The 12,718-nt window shown below is 43.5% G+C and overlaps 1 protein-coding gene across 1 annotated transcript; it reads right to left on the reverse strand.

The window, feature by feature from the left end:
• Nucleotides 1-1,279: 1,279 nt before the first annotated feature.
• On the reverse strand, nt 1,280-11,728 carry ARL6IP1 (ADP ribosylation factor like GTPase 6 interacting protein 1). Its single transcript, XM_010370428.2, has 6 exons — nt 11,487-11,728; nt 8,809-8,942; nt 8,033-8,152; nt 5,039-5,156; nt 4,183-4,267; nt 1,280-2,981 (listed from the first exon to the last, which is right to left on the reverse strand). The coding sequence occupies exons 1-6, from the start codon at nt 11,676-11,678 to the stop codon at nt 2,863-2,865; spliced, it is 768 nt and encodes a 255-aa protein (XP_010368730.1). The 5' UTR covers nt 11,679-11,728; the 3' UTR covers nt 1,280-2,862.
• Between the last annotated feature and the right edge of the window lie 990 nt (nt 11,729-12,718).

Here is a 12,718-nt window from a genome sequence, read left to right on the forward strand (position 1 = left end):
GGAGGCAGAGCATGCAGTGAGCTGAGATCCGGCCACTGCACTCCAGCCTGGGTGACAGAGCAAGACTCCGTCTCAAAAAAAAAAAAAAAAAAAAAAAAAAAAAAAGACTGAGCCTCCTCAGGGGTTGGCAGTTGAGAGTCGGTGGAATCGAACTCCCGCGGTGCGGCCTGGGAGAGGCAAGGTGAACCGTTCATTGGAGGTTCGTCTACTTTTTTTTTTTTTTTTTTTGAGACGGAATTTCGCTCTTGTAACCCAGGCTGGAGTGCAGTGGCGTGATCTCGGCTCACTGCAACCTCCGACTCCCGGGTTCAGGTGATTTCTTCTGCCTCAGCCTCCTGAGTAGCTGGGACTACAGGCGCGCGCCACCACGCCCGGCTAATAGAGATGTGGTTTCCCCATTTTGGCGAAGATGTTCTTGATCTCCTGACCTTGCTATCCGCCCGCCTCGGCCTCCAAAGGTGCTGGGATTACAGGCGGGAGCCACCGCGCGGGCCGTAATTTTTATTTTATTTTACTTTTGATACGGAGTCTCGGGCGCACTGCAGCCTCCGCCTCCCGGGTTCAAGCGATTCTCCTGCTTCAGCCTCCCGAGTAGCTGGGATTACAGGCGCACGCCATCACATGCGGCTAATTTTTCTATTTTTAGTAGACGGGGTTTCACCATGTTGGCCAGGCTGTTCTCGAACTCCTGACATCAAATTATCTGCCCACCTCGGCCTCCCAAGGTGCTGGGATTACAGGCGTGAGCCACCACACCTGGCTAAAATATTTTTTTAATTAAAAAATAAGTGAAGCTCAGACAAGTCACCCAACAGTTGTTTACTGAGCACTCATGTACCAGACACTAGCAAGGCCCTGGGGTACAAGGTGTCCACACGGGAACCATTTAGCCAGTTCTGTCCCTGCCGGTTCTTCCAGCTTCCTCCTCTCTCACACAGTTGGCTCCTGCTCGTTCATTGCATTTCCTCTTCCCTCTAGCATGCTGCCTGGAATATTTGCTAAATAAATAAACTTAAACCTTTTATTTTTCTTTTTTTTAAATTTTTCATAAACAGGGTCCTGCTCTGTTGCCCAGGCTAGAGTGCAGGGGTACACTCGGCTCAATGCAACCTCAAACTCATGGACTCCAGTGAACCTCGTGCCCAGGTCTCCCAAAGTGGTGGGATTTCTTAAAGAGTACCTTATAGACACGTAAGGACCACACAGGGTACTTCATTAATCAGATTCATAAATCCAATCATGTAAATATTACATTGGCTAAGTTAAAGAAAGTGAGACATGAAGATTCCAGCTTTTTTTATTTTTTCCCATTTTACACAAAACAAAGTAGAATAATACAGGATTAAAACTGCAAAAGTAGTTAATCAGTAGAACATGTATATACAAACAAAATCCAGATGGGAAGACAGGCTTATTTACAATGAAAGTAAGGTAAAATTAAGGTAGTTTTCTTATGAAATACCAAAAAAAAAAAAAATGCTACAATGGGCACCACTGTTTACAGCAATATTAAAGAGGAGAAAACACTTATTCAATAGGGACAGATATATCACAAGGTACAACATCAGTGCAATAAATTCACAAAACTATATTACAGCTAATCAGTTTAAGAATTGTTCCCAAGTCAGTCACATTTTTTGGCCCTCAGAAGTTCATTCCTACAGATTTCAACTACTCTAAATTTCTAGCTACCAACAAGTTAAGAATGATAAGAAGAAGCTTTCCAAGGAGTTACGACATCTTTGTAGACCAGAGGCCAACGATCATCACCTCAAGTCTGCTCTCACCAACAGCCCTTGTATTTTTCAGGGAGAAATCTCTAGGAAAAAAAGTCAGACACCAGTGTAGTCACTATCTCCCAGGTCAAACCTAGGGGACTAAAATGGCCAGTATTACCATAAAATGAGAATTTTAAGGTTTACCTTAAAAGGCTTATTCTGGTCTCAAAAATTAGATAAGATTATCTTCTACTGAAATGAATCTTAACTAAACATATTAGACTGCTGTCCTTTTGCTGGTCTTAGAGTAAAAATCATAGACATGAGTCTTAACCTACTGTATACTATAGCTAAAGTCAGCTGAATATCTGAAATTAAAAGTATGCTAGAAATCCTAAATGTCATCTTGTGAAAGTCTGCTAGTCAAAAGCCCTTAAGGATTTACTAACTTCGAGTCTAAGTGCAAGGGGACAAAAGCTTAAGCCTGTCAGACATTCCTTTTTTTGGACAAAAAGATCAAAGCTTCCTACAAATTGCTAAGCTTTGCACAAGGGAGAAGCCTACAAGTACTAGCACATGGAATCAGTTTCATTTTATTTCATGGGGACTCTTCTCCCACCGGAAAGAAACAGAATGAGGAATGAATCTTAATTGGTCTCTTCATCAGAAGTGGTAAACTTGGTCTCTATATTCATGAAGTCCGACAGTTTTTTAAGCAGACTGTGGAAGCAGACAGAACCAGCTTCCTGTAGCCACAGACTACTACATGGTATCTAAGCTAAAGCAAAGATGAACAATTATCCGGATTCACTTGAACTGTACTAAAGGGCAAGGTTCACCACTACAAAAGGAAGTTGTCTAAAAGCAAGAATTCAATTAACACTGGGTAAGAAAAATCAAAACAAATTATACACAATAATGAGTTGTCCATGAAGCCAACTGCTAAGAACGCACTCAACTATATGCGACATGAAGACACTATGCACAAAGCCTTACTTGGGGAGTCTGAATTTCTATCAACTAAGGGCAGAGTGAGGGAGAGCAAAGAGCTACTTCCATAACATTTTAGTATCCAGATAGTACAGCAGAAACCATTCCAGGAGCAATGAGTGTGCCACTAATCACACTGATTAAAGCAGATGAATCATTCATTTTTCTTTTCTTTTTGTTTGAGAAGTTTGTTTATCTCCCTCTTGGCCATTCCAATGTACTTCAAAATGATTCCATGCTGGTTTAGTCCAGGAAGCAATAGTAAGGAAGTCACTTAAAATAAATGTAAAAAAAGCAACATTAAGGAGGCAGCAATTAACTTGCTAAAGGTTATTTATTTATTTATTTTTGAGACAAAGTTTCACTATTGTTGCCCAGGCTGGAGTACAATGGTGGATCTTGGCTCACCGCAACCTTCACCTCCCAGGTTCAAGCGATTCTCCTGCCTCAGCTACCCAAGTAGCTAGGATTACAGGCATGTGCCACCACGCCTGACTAATTTTGTATTTTTAGTAGAGACGGGGTTTCTCCATGTTGGTCAGGCTGGTCTCAAACTCCCGATCTCAGGTGATCCGCCGGCCTCAGCCTCCCAAAGTGCTAGGTTTATAGGCATGAGCCACCGTGCACAGTGACAACTCTCACTCTTTTTGCCCAGGCTGGAGTGCAGTGGCACAATCTCGGCTCACAGCAACCTCCACCTCCCGGGTTCAAGAGATTCTCCTGCCTCACCCCGCCAAGTAGAGTAGCTGGGATTACAGGCGCCTGCCACCACGCCTGGCTAATTTTTGTATTTTTAGTACACATATGATTTTGCAATGTTGGCCAGGTGGTCTCCCAACTCCTGACCTCAGGTGATCTGAGGTTCTGTGTGTGTGTGTGTGTGTAGTGCAGTGGTGTGATCTCAGCTCACTGCAACCTCCACCTCCTGGGTTCAGGTGATTCTCATGCCTCAGCCTCCGAAGTAGCTGGGACTACAGGTGTGCACCACCACATCCAACTAATTTTTGTATTTTTAGTAGAGACGGGGTTTCCCCACGTTGGCCAGGGTGGTCTCAAACTCCTGGCCTCAAGTGATCCACCCACCTCAGCCTCCCAAAGTGCTGGGATTACAGGCTGAGTCACCGTGCCCAGCCAATTATTACATTTTAAAGAAGGTAGGTTCCCAGATTATTAAACTCTGTAATGGGAGGAAACAACATGAAACCAATTACTTCCACTGGGATGTATCCCCAGAAACTTCTGCTCTCATCCCCTCTTCCACCTCAGAAAATAATCATTGCTTATTTTTACCTCTTGCGCATTACTTTCTACCTTGGTTATTGCATTGTTTTCACTTTCTATGAGACCATAATCATCTTTCTATATTCCCACAGTTCCTTTTCGGTGTCTAAAACTTAGGGAGTTGTTTATTGACGAAGTTACAGTTCAATTTCACTGGCCAGGATGTGCCTGTAGTTTTTCCTCAAAGACTTACCTATCAGGTAGGTGAGAAGCAGGTTGTGAACTTGTTGTCCCACCCAAGCAACCGCAGCAAGAGAAATGATCATGGTCATGAAGTACTAGCAATGAAAACAACAAGAATTTAATATCAAAACTTCATGATGACACCAAAAATACATGTAATTCTTATTTGTCAATTAAAGAAGAGTGTGTTTCAAAGTTCAGGAAATAATTTAGCTTTTATTATCACTTTTCTTTAAAAATTCTTAGATTTAAAAACCTATTCCATTGGATCTACTTTATAGAATTTGGATACGTTTCTTCCTAGAATTACTTCAATTCTCTATGTAAATATTTTGATATAAATTATAGATCTTTTCAGTTAGTAACTTCACAGAGCAGCCTCACAACGTGAAGCTGACAGATGAGAGAACAGATGAACAGATGCTTTCCTTTTTTTTTTTTTTTTGAGACAGAGTCTCATTCTGTCACAAAGGCTGGAGTGCAGTGGTGCAAACAGCTTACTCCCCAAACACAAGCTCACTGCAGCCTCAACCTCCTGAGCTCAAGTGATCCTTAGCCTACCGTGTAGCTGGGATTATAGGCATGAGCCACTGTGCCAGGCCTGAAAAGATGCTTTCTAAGCATATGTCTTTTACTATTATTTCAGTAAGAAAAATGAAACAGAAGAATTTTACTAGAATAAAAAATTTAATGCAAAAGTAAAATTTTTAATTTTAAGATAATTCAGTCTAATTAATACAAGTAAACATTTATGAATGTACTTAGGAATTAACCAATGAATAAATTTCAAATAACTATTAAAACAAAAGGCAAGTTGACTCAAATCTTAACATTTTACTGTACTTAAGTCAAAGCAAAAAAAGTACCATCTTAGGTTTTTCTTCCTTTAGTGTGAAGAGGCGTTTCCACCAACCCACAGCTCTGCGTCGAGTTTTTACTAGATTGCTGCAAATTTCATGAAATCTTTGCTGTTGTTCAGTGGTCCTAGAAAAAGAAATTTGCCTTTTGCTATAAAAAAATTGCTACAGTTGACCAAAACACACCACCCTATTCAATTTAAGAGCTATCTTCTAAAGAAAATCCAAATAAAAACAATGTCTCACCAATATCTTACGTAGGTGAAAAAGTCCTTCCACCATTAAGACACCTTTTATAGCACAGGAGTAAGTTTTTACATAAACTGAGTGTATGAGAGCGAGAGTGTGTGTGTGTAATAAAGAAATGATCATCTATGGCTCTGAAGTCACATTTATTTAATGGTAGTAAGACTCATGACTTCTATGGGCCATAGAGAAATCAGTATAAATCTGATTTTGCTATTCCTAAATATTCTTTAGATCCTAATAAATTCTGCACTATACCTATCAGAATCCCACTAAACAGCTGTATTTGAATGCTCTTTAGTAAGATACTACTAGCATTTAACACATAACACCCCCAACTGGGCTTCATACATTTGATGACAAGGCAGCAATAAACAGCTCAAATCTAAATTCTTCTTCATAAATTTAGTCCTAGGGGAGGGAAAATATAATCAACAAACAACACAGCAGTAAAAATCCAAGAGACCCTCCAAGAAAACCTTTTATATATATAGTTTTTCTTGGTTCTGATTTTATTTTTATTTTTTTGAATTGCCTTTGCACTGTCTTCGCTACACAGCTATAATGGCTGCTATTATTGCCCTGTGCTGAGCTGAGGGATGTGTTGCCTTTTCTTCTCTAGCCCTCATCTCTGTAAAACTGCAGTGATAGATAAAGTAGAATAATTTCTGCTGAGCCCTGGAACTTCTTTTTAACAGTGAGGCGTGATTTCTTGCCCATGGTCAAGGCTAGACTGTGGCTATGCAAAAGAGTGTTCTTTCTTCCTTGTAAGATCAAAAAATAAACAAAATCTGCTCTATCAATAACTTGAGTCATACCATGAAACTATCAGTGGTTATTTCTGCAAACTTTCCTCTAGGAGTTATAAATTAGCAGACTGGAATGTCATCTGGCTAATAAGGCCAAGGTCAGTGATTTATTTCCTTTGCTAACTCTGTTACATTGCACATTCAGAAACTTGCCCAAAAGAGCCAACAACATTGATTCATTACTGCAAGTGAAAAACAATTCGAAGGATAGTTCCTAACACTAATCCCTTCTGCTGTTGGGGGAAACACCTTTAAATATTGTCAATTATATCATAATTTAAGCAAACTTTGAATTTGTTCTTTTTTTTTTTTTTTTTTGAGACGGAGTCTCGCTGTGTCGCCCAGGCTGGAGTGCAGTGGCCGGATATCCGCTCACTGCAAACTCTGCCTCCCGGGTTCACGCCATTCTCCTGCCTCAGCCTCCCGAGTAGCTGGGACTACAGGCGCCCGCCACCTCGCCCGGCTAGCTTTTTGTATTTTATTTTATTTTATTTTTTTTTTTTTATTTTTTATTTATTTTTTTTTGAGACGGAGTCTTGCTCTGTCGCCCAGGCTGGAGTGCAGTGGCCGGATCTCAGCTCACTGCAAGCTCCGCCTCCCGGGTTCACGCCATTCTCCTGCCTCAGCCTCCCGAGTAGCTGGGACTACAGGCGCCCGCCACCTCGCCCGGCTAGTTTTTTGTATTTTTAGTAGAGACGGGGTTTCACCATGTTAGCCAGGATGGTCTCGATCTCCTGGCCTCGTGATCCGCCCGTCTCGGCCTCCCAAAGTGCTGGGATTACAGGCTTGAGCCACCGCGCCCAGCCACTGAATTTGTTCTTAAAGATCCATAAGATACACATTTCAAATTCTTATGTTTACAGAATTATTTTGCAATTTGCTATCCTCTGAGATACAAACAACCAAAGGCACAAGTAGAATACTAACCAAATAAAATAAACAGACAAGGATAGAATAGTAGCTGAGAAGAAAAAATCTATTCCAACATCTATTTTGGCTGATTATTTGAATCAAAATTCAACATGCTAGAGGAAGTTAAAATACTTTTAATACGATCCTTATCCACTTAACTATATCTGAGGAGTTCATAAGCAACCATTTAAAGAATGGTATAAATAGGCCAGGCACGGTGGCTCACGCCTGTAATCCCAGCACTTTGGGAGGCCAAGGCAGGCGGATCACAAGGTCAGGAGATCGACACCATCCTGGCTAACATGGTGAAACCTCGTCGCTACTAAAAATACAAAAAAAAAAAAAAAAAATTAGCTGGGCGTGGTGGCGGGCGCCTGTAGTCCCAGCTACTCGGGAGGCTGAGGCAGAAGTATGGCGTGAACCCGAGAGGTGGGGCTTGCAGTGAGCCGAGACTGTGCCACTGCACTCCAGCCTGGGCGACAGAGTGAGACTCCATCTCAAGAAAAAAAAAAAAAAAAAAAAAAAAATTGCTATAAATAAAATCAGCAACCCATGAGTATACAGCTTGAACCTCTTCGGAAACACTTGGTATTCACTTTGTTAACTGCCATTCCACTGCCTCAGTGTCTCAGTATCTCAGCCTTAACACAAGATCAATCTTAAACGTCAAAATATTTCAGAGTACTTAACAGTGCCTGCCACAGTAGACATTTAATAAATAATTGCTAAATGAATGTGAATGAAAATCTGCCAGTTTCCTTTTCTGTATTCATTCAAAAATAATTTGTGAAGTTATTATACTATGTTAAATATCAATGGAAATGTAAATATGTACCATAAAAGAACTATGGAGTACAGAATATGCACAGTTTATATTCAAATCAGTTATGACATTCTTCACATAAAAGCAATATATGTAATGCTTAGGTGTCTGATGGTTAGACAATTATCTCTGCTTATTTACAGCATACTAATCACAGCCACCAAGTTCAATAACTACACAGAAATGAGACTGCCAAATCATTATGCTACCTACCATTTATTGGAGCCAAAAATTCTAGGCGCTAGAATGGGAACAAGGTAGTCAGCCAAGCACAAAAACATAACAAAACAGGAAACGCCAGACAGAACAGATGGATCTAGATAGTAGATAATCCTGTTAAAAAAATTAATAAAGGTTAGAAAAACATAGTCATTATTATTCCTAACTAAACATGTCTAACTATTCACTGAACCCGCTGCTTCTCAGAGATATTTGCTATTTTTCCTCTATTTTTCTCACAAGTGGCTTTCCAGAGGCTTTGTGACATGCTGATATCGTAGCTGCAGTGGTTAAGTAAATATCAATGGACAAAAGCTCTTTGGAGTTCTCAGTATTTTTTAAGTTTAGGGGAGTGCGGGTAGGGGAGGGATAGCATTAGGAGCAATACCTAATGTTGATGACGGGTTGATGGGTGCAGCAAAACACCATGGCTCGTCTGTATATACCTATGTAACAAACCTGCACATTCTACACATGTATCCCAGAACTTGAAGTCTAATAATAATAATAATAATAAAAGAGTTTAAGGGTCTGGAGGACAAAAAGTTTGCGAGTCACTGATTTACTCAAGTGCTTTAGGTTACCAAGTTTACATAAGCACTACAAATTCTGGAAACTAGAAGTGCTTATGAGAAACACATTCTTTATGGGTTCTTTATGGTTTATATATTACAGAAGAGACTTAAGACACCCCCACAAATGGAAGCTATATATTAAAAAGCCTTTATTAAAAAGAAGTACAACCCATAGTAATCTAATAGCTCACTTACAGAAACACCAAAGAAACCACACCCATGATGGCAGGTGGAAACCAGGCTCTTTCCCATCGGAGGACTTTATCAGCCATCAGCATCACTTCTCCCCATCCTTGCAGCTGTTCTTCCAGACTCGCAGTCTCTGCAGCCTAAATACCACCGACATTTAAAGTGATCATTTTACCACTCTCAACATTTTTGTGGTTCATAGACTTCAATTATTTTAAAGCTCCAAATACAAAAAATAACGTCTTAACCAAATTGCCAACTTTAAACAAGTTGGTTTCTGAAAAACTGCAATCTCAAAGATGAAAACCCAATGGGGTTTTTCTTTTTGGTTGTTTTTTGAGACGGAGTCTCACTCTGTCACCCAGGCTGGAGTGCAGTGGGGAGATCTCGGCTCACTGCAGCCTCCGCCTCCCGGATTCAAGCGATTCTCCTACCTCAGCCTCCTGAGTAGTTGGGACTACAGGCGCACACCACCACGCCTGGCTAATTTTTTGTAGAGACGGGATTTCACCATGTTGGCCACGCTGGTCTCGAACTCTCGACCTCAAATGATCCACTTACCTCGGGCTCCCAAAGTGCTGGGATTACAGGTATGAGTCACCCGGCCCGGCCTAAATATCCTTTTAATGGTCACTTTTCTAGTCCAAGCACTGGGCTACTCTTTATATACATGATGTAACTTAATCCTTATAGACAGCCACAAGGTAGGGATAATTAGACTCATTTTGCAATTAAAGTGAGCTCAAAATGGTTTACTTTCTCAAAGTCATACAGGGAATCATGTGGCAGTGTCCAGAGTATTAATAAAATGAAATAACTTTATTTCAGATGGTTAGAATTGATCCGTTGTTTTTGTCATCTTATTGACTTAAACCCTTCTAAATCCATTAGGAAAGACTTTCCCTGAACAGCATTCAATTTCTAAAATAGCTCTTTGTGTAATGGAATCACTCAGATGTTGACATTCATTGCACAATTAAGCAAAACTACTTTCACCAAATTAAAGTGGCATTTTAGGGTCAATATATCTCCTCAATACAGTGTTTCTTACCACTTAGGATGTCATTCTGATTATACTTCAAATTTTTCTGTGACTCTGAACAGCCGAAAGTGGACCTCTAGGATGAGCTAATGTAGCAAAAGCGCTTAAAGCTGGTTTTGGTAAAGGAAGAAAAAACTAGAATAAGAAACCCAAGTGTCTCTATGTTATCAGTCTGGGTGCAGTGGCTCACACCTGTAATCCCAGCACTTGGTGGGGGTGTGGGGGTCACTTGAGCCCAGCCTGGGCTGAGACCTTGTCTCTTTGTAAAAGTCATTCACTAGAAATCATGCAAATGACAGAACAAGGCACTTAATCTTAACAAAGACGCTCGCTATATGTGCCACGCTGAGTACTCGTGTGATCTCAATATTTCTGACTTTATATTCCATGCTTAATACTAGTGAAAGAAGAGACTACTATGTGTGGGCACTCTGCTGAGCATTTATATTTATACTTCAATTAATCTTCCCAACAACTCTTAAAAAAGGTGTTATTACTGTCCCCATTTTACCAAGGGGGAAACACACACAGGTTAACCGATTTGCATCCAAGAAATCCACGACCAAAGGCTTTGCTTTCCTTAGATTACATTGCTCTGCTGGAAAGTGAGTTGGGAAGCAGGAGCTCTAGCCCAGGATTTGTCATTTCAACACGGCTTGAGCAACTTCTTTGTGCTGCAATTAATCCTCTTAAAAGGATCCATGCTGGGAACTAACTACGCTAGAAGCAGTGTGTGTTTACAGGAACAAAGCACGCATTTCTAAAAGCAAATATAAAATCACGCACAATCAAAACTGCCCTGAAGTCACGTCACTGGCCAGCATCTGGGCTCTTGGAAGTTCAAAAGCGCCTAGGTAAATTCTTTGGTTCGGTTTTTCATTGCTAGTATGCGACCTGCAGTCACCAGGGAAGGGTAACAAGATATTTCTCTTGTTTTTTTGCCTACATGGTGCACTTAAATTCACAACAAATAAAAATTTGTCCGCCTATGATACCATCTCACTGCAGTTCCTTCGGATCCCTGCTTATTACTCTAAAGCTGTTTCCAGTAGTCCTGTGACCCCCACCCCCGCCAGACTTCCAAATTCCAAACGCCAAGACATCCCATTGTCTGTTCAGCTGGACCCCACTCCGGGTTCCCCACGGTGAGCTCGCAGCCTCCCTGTAGTTGTAAGTTGTACCCGCTCTAACAGAAATTCTCGGCAGTAGCCCTTTGACCCGCCACTGTTGCCCAAGTTTTAGGGGGAAAAGAAGGCAGGCACATCCAGGTTAAGATGAAAGACGGGGAAAGCCGAATACGGCTGGGGCCTGGGCCCCGAAAGCGCTGGACAGGCCCCAGGAGGCCTTCTGCCCCCACCCGCACCCCAGGCTAGTGTCGCAGCCCCTCTGCCTCCCACTTCCTCCTTCTACCCGCGGTGAGGAATCACGCGCCCTCCTCGCCCCATCGCGCACCGTCCCCAGGAAAGATAAGGGGTCGACACCCAGGAGTTACCCAAGAAGCCCGAGGGCCAGGCATCGTCGCCTGCCCCGGGAGAGAAGGGCCGGGCCCGCGGCGGGTGACAGGGACCAGGCCGCGGTGTTTGAGCCCACGGACGTCTGGAGGCCTCGCTCGGCTCCCGGGGGACAGGAGGCCAGGACTCACCAGCAGGTTGGTGCTGCGATTATCTCCCTCCGCCATCGTCTCCGGGATGCCGTCTCTGTGACCGCAGGGTACCTTCCAGCGAGACCTCCAACGGAAACCCGCACGACCACCACAGCGCGAGGGAACGCCCCGCAGGCTGTTTATATCTGTCGGCCGCCCTTCCCGACAGCCCCCGCGACCCTCGCTCCTCATTGGACAGACCGAGCTCACGCCTCAAGGAAACCAGACCAACCGAAGCTCAGCGCATGGCTTGAAATCGAGGTCAAAGGAGACAGAGGCCGCGCCGGGCCGAGGGGGAGGGGACACGGAGTGCCCAATCAGCGCCCAGGGATTGCGCGACGCCCCGCCCAGGGCTGTCGGAAGCGATTCAACGGCCGCTGCAGGGGGCGCGGTTCCTCAGTGGTTCCCCGCTCTGGCCGCTGCGGTGGCTTTGGGCCCATCTTCGTCCGGCTCTCGCAGCCGAGGAGTCTCCCTGGAAAATGGGCTACTGGGAGAGCGATGCTGCGCCGCCTGAGGCGGAGGGCGGAGACGCCGGGCCTGCGACACTTTATCTCTTCCTGGCCCCGAGGCGGCTGGGATCCGTTCCACCTCCGGCCCGGTGCCCTAAGCAGGCGCCTGAGCCGTTTAGCCCCGATTTGCGACCCGTGAGGTTTTGAGGACAAGTGAAAAGAGCTCTTTGTGTGGATTTTGCTGCAGTGTTTCTCTCCTACCCAGTAGGAATAAGGCCTGAGCTTGGGAGGAAAAACCCAGGCCTGGTTTGAGAGCGTGTGAAAATGCACCGCCTTCTAAGTGGCTTTATTATACGTGGATGTTTAACTTACTTAAACTGCAAGCCCCCTCTCCGAAAGGATTCTTTTTTTGTTTCTTTGTTTTTTGAGACGAAGGAATCTTGCTTCGTTGCCCAGGCTGAAGTGCAGTAGCGCGATCTCTGCTCACTGCAACCTCCATCTCCCGGGTTCAAGTGATCCTCGCGTGTCAGCCTCCCGAGTAGCTGGAATTACAGGCGCCCGCCACCACGCCCGGCTAATTTTTGTCTTTTAATGGAGACAGGGTTTCACGATTTGGGCCAGGCTAGTCTGGACCTCCTGACCTCAAGAGATCCGCCCGCCTTGGCCTCCCAAATTGCTGGGATTACAGGCGTGAGCTACTGCGCCCGGTCAAAAGGATAGTTCTTGACGCGACCTTTCTTCCATTAGAGGTCACGGTAAGGAAAGATGTAAACCCTCTCACAA

Source organism: Rhinopithecus roxellana, chromosome 20 (genome assembly GCF_007565055.1).
Source record: "Rhinopithecus roxellana isolate Shanxi Qingling chromosome 20, ASM756505v1, whole genome shotgun sequence".
NCBI classification, from domain to species: Eukaryota; Metazoa; Chordata; class Mammalia; order Primates; family Cercopithecidae; genus Rhinopithecus; species Rhinopithecus roxellana.

Bases quoted from the DNA above. Each gene is read 5' to 3' on its own strand.
- ARL6IP1 (XM_010370428.2), bottom strand. From the start codon at position 11,678: ATGAGGAGCGAGGGTCGCGGGGGCTGTCGGGAAGGGCGGCCGACAGAT. The intron at 8,943-11,486 runs GTGAGTCCTGGC...GGTGGTATTTAG, and splicing joins ATCGCAGCACCAACCTGCTG to GCTGCAGAGACTGCGAGTCT. The intron at 4,268-5,038 runs GTACTTTTTTTG...TTTCATTGCTAG, and splicing joins AGGAAGAAAAACCTAAGATG to TACTTCATGACCATGATCAT.